This window comes from Mauremys reevesii, linkage group 16 (genome assembly GCF_016161935.1).
Source record: "Mauremys reevesii isolate NIE-2019 linkage group 16, ASM1616193v1, whole genome shotgun sequence".
NCBI lineage: Eukaryota > Metazoa > Chordata > Testudines > Geoemydidae > Mauremys > Mauremys reevesii.
In genome coordinates this window covers 11451849-11465378 of record NC_052638.1, presented here as the reverse complement: position 1 = coordinate 11465378, position 13530 = coordinate 11451849, and the positions used below count along the sequence as shown (strand labels likewise).

Genomic DNA, 13530 nt, shown 5'->3' with positions numbered 1-13530 from the left:
TGGTGGCAGCTAAAGGCTCCCGCCCTTAGCTGGAATTGGGCCCTCTTGGGCTAGATACTATAGGCTGACATGGCATCTACCCCGAAGAGCTTACAGTCTGAGGCCCCGGATTCCAAACATTCCCGTGCTTAGCTTGGAGCCTGCGCTCGTGTGTCGGCAGCACGGGGGTGTAAAGGAGTGAGTGATAGACACAGGGTAGAGGAGAGGCAGAGGATATGCAAGCACAGTGATCAGCCCAATGTTAGTCACATCTATGCATTTGCACATCAACACACAATCCCCAACAGGGACTGGCTCTGAACTATTTTTAACGCCCTGCTCCCTACCCTAATTACAGAGTAAACCACTGAGCCACCTCCCACCAGATGCCCTTTGAACTCACCTCTTTTCTCTGCTTTTGCTCTACAGTTACTAGCTAGTGCCACTGTTTCAAGAACGGATAAGAGGTGGTGCATAGAGGGCGGGCCAGGAGGTCAGTCTCACAGCAGAGACACTCTAGAGGACCTAAGGGGAACAGGGAGTGTGGGAGGAACAGGGGGAAAGACGGAAAGCCATTTGTTACCACTAGAGAAAGATTAAGCTACAGGATGTTTTTTTTTAGCCACTAACGCAGAATCTTTGCCCCCACCAGTGCACTAGTCAATCATTATACAGAAAGCCCTGGGATATTTACTTGTCACTTACCAGTTCCACAAGAACAGCTGTAGTGATCCCTCCAGCCTTATTGAAAGCCCATGGAAAATTAAGAAGTCCTGCTCCAAGAGATGATTTCAGCATAATAAAGACAGCCCCAGCAGAGGATAAGTTTGGGCTGCCTGACTCCAGAGTAGGCTTGGCTAACAAGCCGATGCTCTCTCTAGCCAACTCCTCCATCTCTGAAAGGAAAGAGGGCTGGGTTTTAATTGTCTCAGAGCGGACAGATCTATTTGACTAACAAGTCTCTCTGGAATAACAGATCCTGGGGAAGGTGCCTCCACTCACATAGCTCTAGAGTTGGATTCAGAGTAGCACAAATTCCTTCAAACAGTTTATTCCCTGTTTTGGCAAAGAACATTAAAATAAAAGGAGTGGGGGCCTCAGAACTTTCACCCCCCAATCACAGACCTGTGGGGGGAGGGATTGTGGGAAACCAGATTCTTCTCAACCAATCAAAGGTCAGGAGAATGTGAACCAATTAACTGAGCCAACTTGTGTTCAGTCATTTCTCAGTGGCTCATTTAATTGACGATCTCTCTGAAGAGGATTAAAGAGGAGCAAAGTAAGTGGCGAAGCTGTGTCAGATTCTGCAGAGAGGTGTGTGCAGGGATGAAGAACAAAGAAATGGGCTTTAAAGCCTTTAGGGGAAAACCAGGGTCGGGGGAGAGTTTCATATGAGTGTTCTGTCCTCTGTGCAATCCAAACTAGATGCCTACAGATTACAAAATGACAACCTGGGCCTGATCCATAGCTCCTGACACCTGTGGGAAGACCCCTCCCTATCCACTGATGTCACAGGATTTTTGTCAGACCTTATTGGCCCCAGTTCAGCAAGTTCCGTAAGAACATGCTTACCTTTAAATGTGTGCAGAAATGCTCTGCTGAATCAGGGCTTATGCGTAGGATTACTTCCCCTCTGTTGAATGACAAGGATTCTAAACATCGCTGCTCTTTGCTTAACAGCACAAGAGATGCCCAAATGTACACAAAATAAACACACTGATAGTCTTCTCCCCGCCTCAGTTTCCTCACCTCTCTGGAGTGTTCTCTGGGCTTGGGCAGAGCCTTTTGAGGTGCTCAGGATCCTTCCTCTATGGCTCAGGACTTCTCTTCAGAAACATGGAGCCTTCTCTGACCTTGGCTAGTCCATGGGTCAACAGGATTCCCCTGTTAACCAAAGCCTTCCCCTCTCTCCTGCCCAAAGCTTCCTGTGTGGCTGAGTTAATCTTCCCCTGACCCACCCAGCTTCTGTGGCTACTCAAGACTAGCATAAACACCTGGCATTCTTCATTGCATGTCTGGGGATTTTCCGCTATTGCAGATACATTTTTAATCCTTTGGAAGAAGGCTAAACATACAATATCAAATTTCTCCATTGTTTCTTTGGTTGCTCAGCCCTGGGTTACAGTTTTCATATTAAATCAGTGTTAATAACTAGATAAACAGCCATAGCAGCCATATATCAAACAGCAATGCAGAATTGTAGAATGTTGCAAATCAACATTTGATTAAGGATTTCCCTTATGCCCTTTCATATTGAATCAACTTCTGGAATAAAGTCTCTTCTACAGTATGGAGAAAATGAATACATGAGCCAGATTTTTCTCTCACTTACACCAAATTCACCAGCCCAGTCCAGTGGCTTCAATACAGTCACTCCAAATTCACACCAGTGAGACAGGAGAATCAGGCCCACTGTGCCCAGTCAGAGTCCACGGAACCAAGGGCCAGATTTGACCCCAGTTACATTGGAGTAAAAGTTAGAATCATTCCACTAAAGTCAATGGCAGTTGTCTAGATTTCCACATGGGTAACTGAGCAGACAGTCTGATGCTCAGTGCGGCAACTGGCTTCACTCAAACTGCTCTCGATTAAACATCCCATCATGGCTCACATAGAATCCTGTTTTTTTCCCAGCAATGGGACAATCTAATTATCTCTAAAGCTGCGTGGAACTTTGGAAACGTCCCAACCAAAGGAAAGCGTTGTTTTGCCCAGCAGCGTTTGTTTGGTCTCTCATGAACACTAAGATAGGCACACGATCACCACTGCAGAGGAAGGGACTAACAAATGCACATGAGCCGTCATAGCGGCCAGCACATTTATCTCTGAGTCAATACGTTGAGCCCCTGTCCTGGCAGGGAACTTGAACGCTCATCTTGGAATGTCCATTTCTGAAACTTGCCCACAGATGGAGGCGGGTTTGCGAAGCGGCTAGTGGCGGCGAGGGGAGAGAGGGTGTTTACATAGCTCTAATTTGGGCTGCTTTAGAGTTACCACTGCTGGTAAATGACCCATCTGGACTCATTCCTCCGGCCCAGGGGGTCACGGCTGGGGGCTCCATCAGGATTTCTGTAGCTGCCCATGTGCAGTGAGGAAGTTCAACCTGCAGCTGTCAAGGAGAGTGCTTGTTGGCATTGTCAGCAGAGGCCAAGGACTGACTAGCTGTAGACAATCAACTATCTTCCCACGCCGCAGGGGTGGCCCCTTCTGCTCAGGGGGAGGCACATTAGTGGGGCAATCATGGCTGTTTGCACTGATGCACCTTAGGACTTCAAGCTCCATGGCTGCTAACTTAGAACCTTTCACAAGCACTAATGGCCTAATCCTACATCCAACCCCCAATACCAAGGCTGACCAGTGGGGCTATCCAAGCGGGTAATCCCAGACTCTCTCTGTGGCTGTTACTGCATCAGCCTGCATATCGTTGCTTGCACTCCCAACTCTGCAAGGGGCAGTGGCCAATGGACTCAAGCAGCGACGGATGCACGAGCACATCCCAGATATGTTCCCCACCCCATTCTGTTCCTTAACTCCCCTCTGATGGCATTTCCATGGAGCTGGGCTCCATATCTGGGATGTGCTCCCCATCAAACCTCCCCAGATCCTGCTCCCAAGGCATCAGAACCGTCCCTGTGCAAGGAACAAGCACACACATTAAAAGCGGGCGAAGCACATTCAGCCAGAACTGAAACTCACACAATCAAGTTAGAAAGGAAAGAAATTATTTGTTCAATAGCTTTGCCTTTGCCTTCTAATTCCGAATCTTGGGGGATGCACTGGGCTAACCGACTGTTCAGAGGAAAGGGTTAATCCCTATGCATCATGGTGACATTTTGGTCCCCAAGTCATTTAAGCTAGGTTGATGCCTGGCTGCTTTGTCTTAATTCCTAGTTGCTTGTAACCAGGATCTCCAAGGAAAGCGCACCTTAGTATTAATACCACGTGTGAATGACTCCCTGGGACAGTCCCTCATTCATTTTATATTTCCCAAATATGTGACCTTCTGATCTCAGTAAGAGGGATAAAGAGACTTTAATCAGCTGCTCTAAGGAATTATGGATGGCTAATTGTGCCTGTCGCCTCAATTATATCTTTGCAGCCTACGGTGTTTGTAACTATTTAAAGGATCCTTTTCGGCCTTCATTAGCTGTACACAAAAGAATTCAGAAATAATTAACATGTATGATTTAGAAATTGGCCAGTGGGCTGTAAAATACCAGTGGGAAAGTCTCTCTATTCAGACCGGCGCTTTGATACAATTTCATTCTGGTCTCAGGGCTGTGGAAGGGTTTGTGAACGTTCATTAGCGATGCTATGAGAAAATACAGCTTCCCCATAGCACGGTCTTGAGTAAAGCGGGAAGGCTTTCAGGAATCCCTTTAATTAAAGTGCACACAGATCAGAGTGACAGGAGGAGCAGTCAATCACTCCAGATGTCAGAGACCACCAGAGCCAGAAGGTGAGATGAAGGGTCCTGTGCCCTCAGGGTCGGGATGGCCAGAGTGTGGCCCACAAGACAAAAGACGACACTCAGGTTTCTTCAGCATGGCTCCCAGCTGCTCACTTAATATGGAGGGAGGTTCACAGAGGCAACAGGTTCCAGCATGGAACATTCCATCTTGCTCCAAGCAAGTTGGCTGGTCAAGATGGGACACTGCATGATGGGACAGGTAGTGTCTGCAGGGCCCACCTCCACATCGTTAAGGAAGGCAGCTGCAGGCTGCTTCAGCGTGTGCCCAGTGCCCTGCATTTTGTGGCACAGCCCTGCCTCATTCTCCTTAAATCTTGCACCCCAGCATGGTTGTCCTGAACATGGGACTCAATGTGGCAGGACGGTTTCCCTGGTATCTATATGTCCTAGCACTGGAGCAGCAGGGTTGAGTGGCTAGAGGCAATTCCTCCTCCCCCAGCCCTCAGTGTTATGGACTCTGGGCTCCTGTGTAGCGAACATGAATATTTCTTCAGAGTGCAGGGATCGAAGCAGAGCACTGAAGAAGTTGCATGAGTGGAGCCAGCTGTCCGTTCTGGCTGCCTCATTCACCCCCTGCCCTTCATAAAAGCAAGTTCAATTCCCCCCGCACGACTAGAAATGGGAGTTTTACATCACTGGAAAAGAGCGATTTCCAAAGGAGGACAAGCAACGCTGCTAGCCCTAGATGGTCCAGAGCCACCATGCTGATAACACACAGATACATCTGCCTGTGCTATCACATTCTGTCTACAAAGGGAGGGGAGCAGCAGTTTCATACCAATGATCCCTTTTTTCAGGACAATTCCTTCAGGCCTCACATCCATCTCTTCCCTGAACCCGGCTGCCTTTCCTGTCTGATCCCCCCTTCTCTAGTCAGCTGGTCCAGCATCTGTCTCCCCAGAAAAGGATAGGACAGGGAGCAGCTGTCACAAGGAGAATCTGGGTACAGATGAGGCAGGCTGCACTGCCGGTGAAGTACAAGCAGAAGGATTGGGCCTAGGGGAAATTATGATAGAGTCTAAAATGGTTCAGTGCTTATGCAAAGAATGTTCTATTAATGTTTTCCTGTATATAATTTTCACAGCAGCTTTGATCGATTGACAGCCACAGCCACTGTTGTTTTCTCAGGGATAGATGGAGAAAGCCCTGCACTCTGGCATGGTGTCTTTAGGTCTGTACTCAGCAATGCCTTGACTTCTTGACTCAGTGAACATTGCACCTTCCAGAGAGGCTAATAACTTCTTCAAAGCAAATACTGAGCGATAATGCCAGGAAGGGAAGTGAATGTAAGCCTGGGAGGCAGCCAGCCGATGAAGTCATGTGACCTTATTTGCAAAAGATTTGATCCACTTTAGTGTGGACTGAGATCACCCACCTGGTTCTCACATTCTCTGATCATCAAATAGCCTGATTTGGAGGCAAAGATATTTTCACACAGTATTTATTCTGCTGGATTACGAGGTTATAAAATTTTGCAGACCACCATGTTATGATGCTTTGAAAGCTAGTGGTATATTATACCAATCAGGTTTGGGTTTCTTTGCGACACTGATTTCCTTCCCTCCCTGGCCTCTGTTTTTCCACCAGTTGCTTTGGAGTAACTCATGCTAATGTTTAACAATGGAAGGTTAGTATGCTGCTGCCTATCACGCTCTTTGAAAGCCAGCACAAGTAGAAGATAGAATCATAGAATCTCAGGGTTGGAAGGAACCTCAGGAGGTTATCTAGTCCAACCCCCTGCTCAAAGCCAGGACCAATCCCCAGACAGATTTCTACCCCCGTTCCCTAAATAGCCCCTCAAGGATTGAACTCATAAACCCTGGGTTTAGCAGGCCAATGCTCAAACCACTGAGCTATCCCTCCCTGGACACTTCCATGTGGTAGGGAGTTCCACAGGCTAATCATACTAGAATCTGGTAAAGAGTAAATTGCAGTCTGCCCTTCATAGGGATATCCATGACCTGCCATATCAGATCAAACCAAGATCCTGTCTCCAGTACTGGCTAGTACCAGATACTTCAGAGGAAGTGTCAAGAAACTGCAAAAGGCAGTTGTGAAGTAGCCTGCATTGTCAGTTGCTGGATTTGTGTGCTCTCTCTCCGTATGCTGCACCAGCCCTGCAGTCAGCAGACCTCACTAGTACTGCCGAGAAAGACCACAGATCTGGTTCAGTGGTGAAGGCGCTCGGCCAGGTTATTGCCCTCAAGGCACAGTATGAGTGCCCGGCTGACTGCACGTGGACACTAACACACAAGTGCCCAGTGGCAAGGACTTGGCTCAGTCAGCGGTGGGACTCTCCACTGCCCCCTTGGCCAGACAAAGACGTCCCTTCTGTGACCCTTCTTTTATACACTGATACAAACAAGCTGCATATTACCCTCCTGACATGGTTAGTTACCAACTACACCCTGAACCTTTTGGTTTGAACACCACCCTGGCCCTGTATCATCTTCGAAGAGTGTTTATACCATAACTTTGTATTGGGGTGTTCTTGTACTAGCCTTCTGGAATGTGTTGAGTGAATACCTAGTGCCTAGTATTGCTTGGGAGTGCCTGTGTTTTAGCAACGCCAGCCATATCCTTGCCAAGTTCATGTACCGGACAGCAGGGCCTGACTTTTGCTGACTTTGGTTTAGGCCTCAGGCCCAGTACTCCAGGCTCCCTCTCTCGCTACTGCAGCCTGACAGCATTAAAAAGCCAGCTTCTAAATCCATGGTTTTCCCTAGATCCACCTTCAGCAAAATCCCTGCTGCAGAAGAATCTGATGGGTCTTGGCTAGGGCTTTTGGGCACTGCTCCATTATAAACAAGAGAGCAAGGACTTGAAATCTGGACTCCTTGGCTCCAATTTCAAATTTTGCCATGGGCACTGCTCATTCCTCAGTTTACCCATTTGTATAACCCGGGAGGCAGTGTGTTGTATGGTGTATAGGGTACCAGATTGAGATTCAGGAGATGTAAGTTATATTCCTGGGTCTCCCTCTGTGACGTTGGGAAAACCATGCAACCGCTCTGTGCTTCAGTTTCCCCATCTGTAAAACGAGGCAAACAAGACTTGCCACCTTCCTTTGGAAGCACTTTGAGTCTGTAGATGAGAAGTGCCAAGTGGAGCTAACTGAAATTTTGACACTCCTCCCCCCCCCAAAAAATAATTGCGAGCTTTCACCGTATGTGGGTTTTTTGGTGGTTTTTGTTTTTTGGACTAGATTAATCCACTCCCCCACCCCCATCTTCCAACCTTCCTCAGAATCTACACTAGCAGTGGCCACCACTGCCCCAGATTGCACTCCTGAATGGGATGATGGATTAAGTTCAATAAATACATAAATAAATAAACCACAAAACAAAGAGTCACATTTCCCTGGTAAAAGAAGCCATTGTGAGATGAGGAAAACTACCCACCCAAAGGCAGAATTTACAAGAGCCACCTCTGTGCTCAATAATATAGCTATACAAGCCTTACTCGGAAGACAGTACAGGTCAAAGCGATTTTAAGAATTAGTTCAGTTCACTCATGAGAAGAGAAGACCTGGCAACAGTTACCCAGGAATCCTGATTCTGTTGCTATTCAATTGGGAAGGGCCTGTCTATACACAGCTTTTGTGCTGCTTTAACTGTATCAGCTTGAATCCAGTCTAGTTAAAGTGGTACCACACCCCCTAGTGAGGATGCACTTAAACTCCTATAAAGGTGTTTATACCAATATAGATTATTCCTGCAAATTTAGGGAAATAAACCATACCAGTATTATGGTGCCCACACTAGCTTCTGTGCTGGTTTAATTATTTCAATTTAAAAAAAAAGGCTCAACCCTAATCAAAATAGTTAAATCAGTATAAAATGTGCCTGTAGACCAGGTCAGCATTATGTATACTGGCCTTAATTTCAGCGTCTTCACAGAATCAGAGGGTTAGAAGGGACTGCAAGGGTCATCTCGCCTAATCCCCAGTTAACTAGCCAAGCAAATCAAGGTCTAACACTCAACTTGTTGGTATCTCTCCGTCTCACTACAGTGTGATAGCTCTTGAATGACAAATCCAATCAATTCACAATTTCTGGGAATGTTCTTGGCATCAATGGGCACAACCCTATCGATTTTGGTGGTGAAGGAAGGGAAAAACAGAAAAAGCAAAGGGGGAAATGAAGCCCTGACATCTGGATTGCAAGCAGCTTTCATCACCTCTAATGGTCTACAGCTCAAGGCAGTGGTTGGTGGCAGCCCTTAACACCTTCCAGCAAAACAATACCCCACATTTTAGCTCTGCCCACATCCCAGTGGCATTTTAAATGTTTACACCCAGAGGAAAAAAAAAAAAAGAGAAATGTGGGGGAAGAAGTGGCACTCAGAGCCCCTGGAATGGGGTGAAACGGGGAGGCACACAGAGCCTCTGGCATGGGAGAGAAGTGGGGAAGGAGGCATGTGGGAGAAAGGGGAGGGGAGAGAGTGGGAGACCCGGTATAGCTGGGGGAATAGGGAGAAGGGGGAATGTGGAGGTCACACAGATCCCCTGGCATGGGAGAAGAGGGGGGCACCATAACATGGGGGGGGGGATGGAGAGATTAGGAGGCACACAGAGCCCCTGGCATGAGTGAGGGAGTTGTGGGGCAGGGAGTCCTTGAAACAGAAGGGAAGGAGACAGTGGGCACACTGGACTGGGGGGTGGGAGGGGAGAGGAATGCCCCTGGGTCTGTTCAATGAGCTTAGCTCACAAAAGCAAGAAAGCATGCAACTCTCTAGTATTAAACATGGATTAATATGTTTTAACCTGAAAATTACTTCACTTCATTTACCTGACTTCACCTATTAACGATAATTATTTCCATACATAAGAAATATCACTCCCCTAAAAGTTCTCGTAAGTTCTAAATAGATGTGATATCAATCAGAGACAAGGTGGGTGAGGTAATAGCTCTTATTGGACCAACCTCGGTTGCTGAAAGAGAAGATTTTGAGCTGAACAGAGCTCTTCAAGTCTGATGATGCCACTGAAACTTTTAAGTCGAGCTTGTGAACTTTTTATTAATGAAAATGGTTTTGTTGGAAAAATGGTCTTTCTTCAATAAAAGTTGTGTGAAAAACTGTCAACATTGTAGAAAATTATTGTAATTTTTTGTATTTCGGGGAGGGGAGGGGAAATAGGCTTCCCCCCCATCCCACCCATTGTTATCTAGCAACATTTTTCCATTTACCCAAATCCTAATTTTCAGAACACAAAATAGTGTTGATGGCAAAAGTCACAAATGAAATTCGTAAAAAATTTCCATCTCCCTGCACCATTTTTTCAGATTCTAGCTCAAGCTGTTTTCAGCATTTATAGAAGTTTGTTATTTTTAATATCTCAAAGTGTCACCACACAGTGTTATAGTGTTTTGTCCTTCAAACAGCAGACCTAGCGTGACAATGAAGGTGCACAGCACCCCCGTTATTTCAGCATGTGCATGTGTACTGGGGTGGGGGCAGGAGGAATAGCACTTCAGCCAAAATACTCAAAAATTGGGCCGTAAAGTCAGGCATAAATACTGATTGTGTCTATCACGGGGCAAGGCTTCTCCCCAGCTTCCAAACACTTGCTGCCAAACCCAGTCCCTTTTAAGAAGGTTTAGTCTCTTTTAACACAGGCAAGTAAAAAACAAAAACCTGTCTTTGAACTCACTCTTTGCTCTCAGGCTTCAGGGGCACCCACCCCCCTCCCAGGGTCTCCAGTGCTTCTGCTTCCTGGCAGGTTCCCTCCCAGTTCTAGTCAGCTCTGCTCCCTCCCTGGAGCAGTAACCCCAGGGCTGCTTGCCCCTTGCTCCTGGGACCCACCACAGGAGCTGGCTCTGTGCTGGCTCCCCTTCCCCATGCCCAGCCTGTCCCAATTATGCCCTTCCACCTCCACATTGCCTGCCCTCTGGCAGTCCTTTCTAGGCCCAGGTGTAACCCAGTCCCAGTTAATTGGCTGGATTGGGCTCATCTGCTCTGAGACAGGGGAGCTGGGCCCAGTTCTAGTCACAGGAACCAGCTGCCAGCTTTCCACTGAACAGATATAAAACAAGTCATTCGAGTGTAGTTGCACTTGCTAGATTTCAAACATGTAATTTTTTTAATCAGCCTGTTCCCCCTCCAGTTATAGGCCAGTCTGTTATGGTACAATTTGTGCTCGGCTAGAGCAATAGAGATGGAGTTGGATCTTTTCATCACAGCTCCCACAGGGAGCTTGGTGCATCAGCTCTTTATAATTGCACTGGGTTGAAATTTGGTATGGAAAGTGTCAGCCCAATTAGAAATTATTTTACAGAACATCTTTCCCATTGGTTAAGCCGTTTAACCTGGGCTCTAATGCTGGCTGAGCCAGTGACTCATGTGTAACCTTTGACAAGTCCCCTGACCTTTCTGTTCCTCAGTCAACCCCGCTGGAAAATTAGGTAAAGAGCGAGGTCTCACCAGGGTTGGTGTGGGGGAGTGGTGCCTCTGAGCTGAGATCTTTTGGGCAAATACATTACAAGATTTTGCCTTCTGAACATAGTGCAGCAATGACAAGCTGCTGACATGGTTTAAGAGTTACATTAAAATGTCTGGCTTTAAAAAGAGAAGCTAGCCAGAACTACGCAAAAACTTTAGTACTCACTATCCCAAAGGATATTTTGCCTTTAAAAGATATTGGATATACACAGTAGCAATTATTTATCATGGGAGTTTGCATTCTTATGGGCTGCTTGTACATATAACCCAATAGCCCATTGAAATGAGCAACAGAGAAAAAAAAAAAGTCTGTTGAAATAGCCGTTGTCACACACTCCTGACTAAAGACTCAGGGCATAGCTACATAGCATTGCCATCTGGACTATGAAATCATGATCTGTAGAGCACTGTAACTGCTCAGTATCCAGAGCACTCTAACAAATCACAGCCCTGCAGTCTGGACTGCAGCAGCGTGAAGACAAGACATCTGACGTCACTTGTGATATGCTTGTTAGCAGGAGGTAACACGTTACACAATTCACAACTCTCACCATGAAAGACGGTATTTCCAGTCCTTGTGTCACTGCTCATTTTCACAAGGGAGCTTGTCAGATCTATTAAGATGTGAAATATTTCTTAAAGGTAAACTGCAGAGTTAAAATTGATCTTCTCATGCGCAGCGTGTCTATACTCATCAGTCCAAGAGGGGACATTGAGCAGAGAAAAATATAGCAGCCCATCTCTTAAAAAAAATATTTTTTCTGTCTTTGAAAGAGCAACCTACTGTGAAACAGAAAGTCTCATTGCAACACACAGTATCTGTGAGTTCACAGAACAAAGCACTCTGGACACCAGCAAGTGGCAAGAATTATTTCAGACAGGGCTGCTGGGGAAGTAGGGAGAAAGTATTTTTTTTAGAGATTAGTTAAAATGCATAGTTGTGTTGAAAGCAAAGGCATTCAGCACTCAGCTCTGTGCTTCATCTGATTTTCATTTCAGCCTTAGTTTGCCTTTAAGACAGCACATACCTAGGTCAGAGTTGGTAGTAATCTTACTTACCTTTAAGTTAGATCATGGGTTCAAGTCTCACCTCCGGAGACTTGGGCTCAGTTTGGATGACAACACAAAAAAAGCATACATAGCACTAGGCAGCTGCTGCATGGTTGGAGCTAGTTTTCCCCCAACCTCTTGGCATCACTCAGGTTTAAGATCCCATGACACTTACTGTAAAAGGACCACCTCAGGTGTCCTAGCAAACATTCACACTCTCAAAACAAGCTCAAACATCCAAGGCACTCTGAGAGCTATTGCTGAGCAGCGAACAGCTCTCACATTTACCTATCCAGACACAGCACTACAGGTACGTGCAACTTGGCACATAGAAAAGGTGTTTTTAGAAGACACATTTAGATCCGTCTCTACTAGGCAGAATATGTCTATATACAACCATGAAAAGGAACCAGGCAGTAAAAACAGCATTAAAAAAAAGAGTGCAGTAGCAGGCTGGGATCTCCCCTCACCAGCAATTAGCTGACAAAGTTCAGCTTCCCTTTTGGGGATATGAGCAAAACCAAAGCAGAGTTTTTTCACTCCGGGTTATGATTATTTATTTCCAGTAATGCTCCTCCCCCCAGTTCAGTAGGTGCCCTCCAAACACTGGCAGCAAAGTCCCAGCCCCGAAAAGATCACAGATAAATAATAGGCAGGTAACAGAAGGAGAGCAACAGACTTAGAGATAAGTTAGTAGCTCTTTATCTCTATGTTAAATAATCAAGGACTGTAAACTAGACCCAAAATTATTCCTCAACTGTAACACTGTCAGTCAGCAACTTTCCCACAGGCATCACAGAGACAGGTTGCAGGAGGGGCACCAATGTGGAGAATGATTTTCTAAAATTATAAATAGGTAAAAATCAGTCAGACTCACACTGGTGTTAAGGAAATGCAGTCTCCTCTCAGTCGGTATCCAAGTTGCTCTGCACCTCTGTCCTGCTGTTGCTGCATGCCAGCTGTATCTTATCTTTTAATGAACTTCAGCTGCATCTACTTTCCAATCACTTAATCCTTGACAGTTTGGTTCTATCCTCTGCAGATCTAGCAGGTAAAAATGTGTTGTGGGTTTTGTCCCTGCCTATGCAACCCTTGGGCAAACGGCCTAGGGAGTCTGTGTCAGGATATTAAAGCTTCAATCTATTACCCTGTAATTAGGTAAACAATTTCTTCCCAGGTCTGCTAATTACCAAAGCATTTAAGCTGGGGCTTGCTCCCTCATGAACATCTTTTCTTGTTTGATCTCACAGTAAAATCAAAATGCTAATTTCATCTGCCACTAACATTTCTAGCATCAAGCAGAAGGAAGAGCTTGAGCTGCGGGCTCTTATTTCAATAAGGCTTCAATAATAGCAAAAGCAATGGCCAACAGAGTGTTGTGTAATTTTTAAAGTTTGCTTGAGTGCTTAAACCCTCTGTACAAAAGGAACCAAACTGAGAAATTAGCCACTTGGGCCCTGACCCTGCAAACACTGACTCATGCTTAATTGGGTTCCATGGCACTGTTCACATTCAGGTGCTTAACTTTATGCACAAGCATGTGCTGGATCAGGGCCTTTGAGACTCTATGCTCTTTGGGGTAGGGATTG

At 46.0% G+C, this 13530-nt stretch overlaps 1 protein-coding gene across 2 annotated transcripts in view; it reads right to left on the bottom strand.

The window, feature by feature from the left end:
- The window catches only part of SLC38A8 (solute carrier family 38 member 8), a 40974-nt gene extending 27904 nt beyond the window's left edge, over nucleotides 1–13070 (bottom strand). The window contains exons 1-2 of one of the 2 annotated variants that reach the window (XM_039503539.1): nucleotides 12819–13070; nucleotides 685–875 (exon numbers count right to left, since the gene is read on the bottom strand). In XM_039503539.1, coding sequence (XP_039359473.1) covers nucleotides 685–873 — 189 coding nt within the window. In that variant the 5' untranslated portion in view covers nucleotides 874–875; nucleotides 12819–13070. The remainder of the gene's footprint in view (nucleotides 1–684; nucleotides 876–12818) is intronic. The other variant, XM_039503538.1, reaches the window with a different exon arrangement.
- Between the last annotated feature and the right edge of the window lie 460 nt (nucleotides 13071–13530).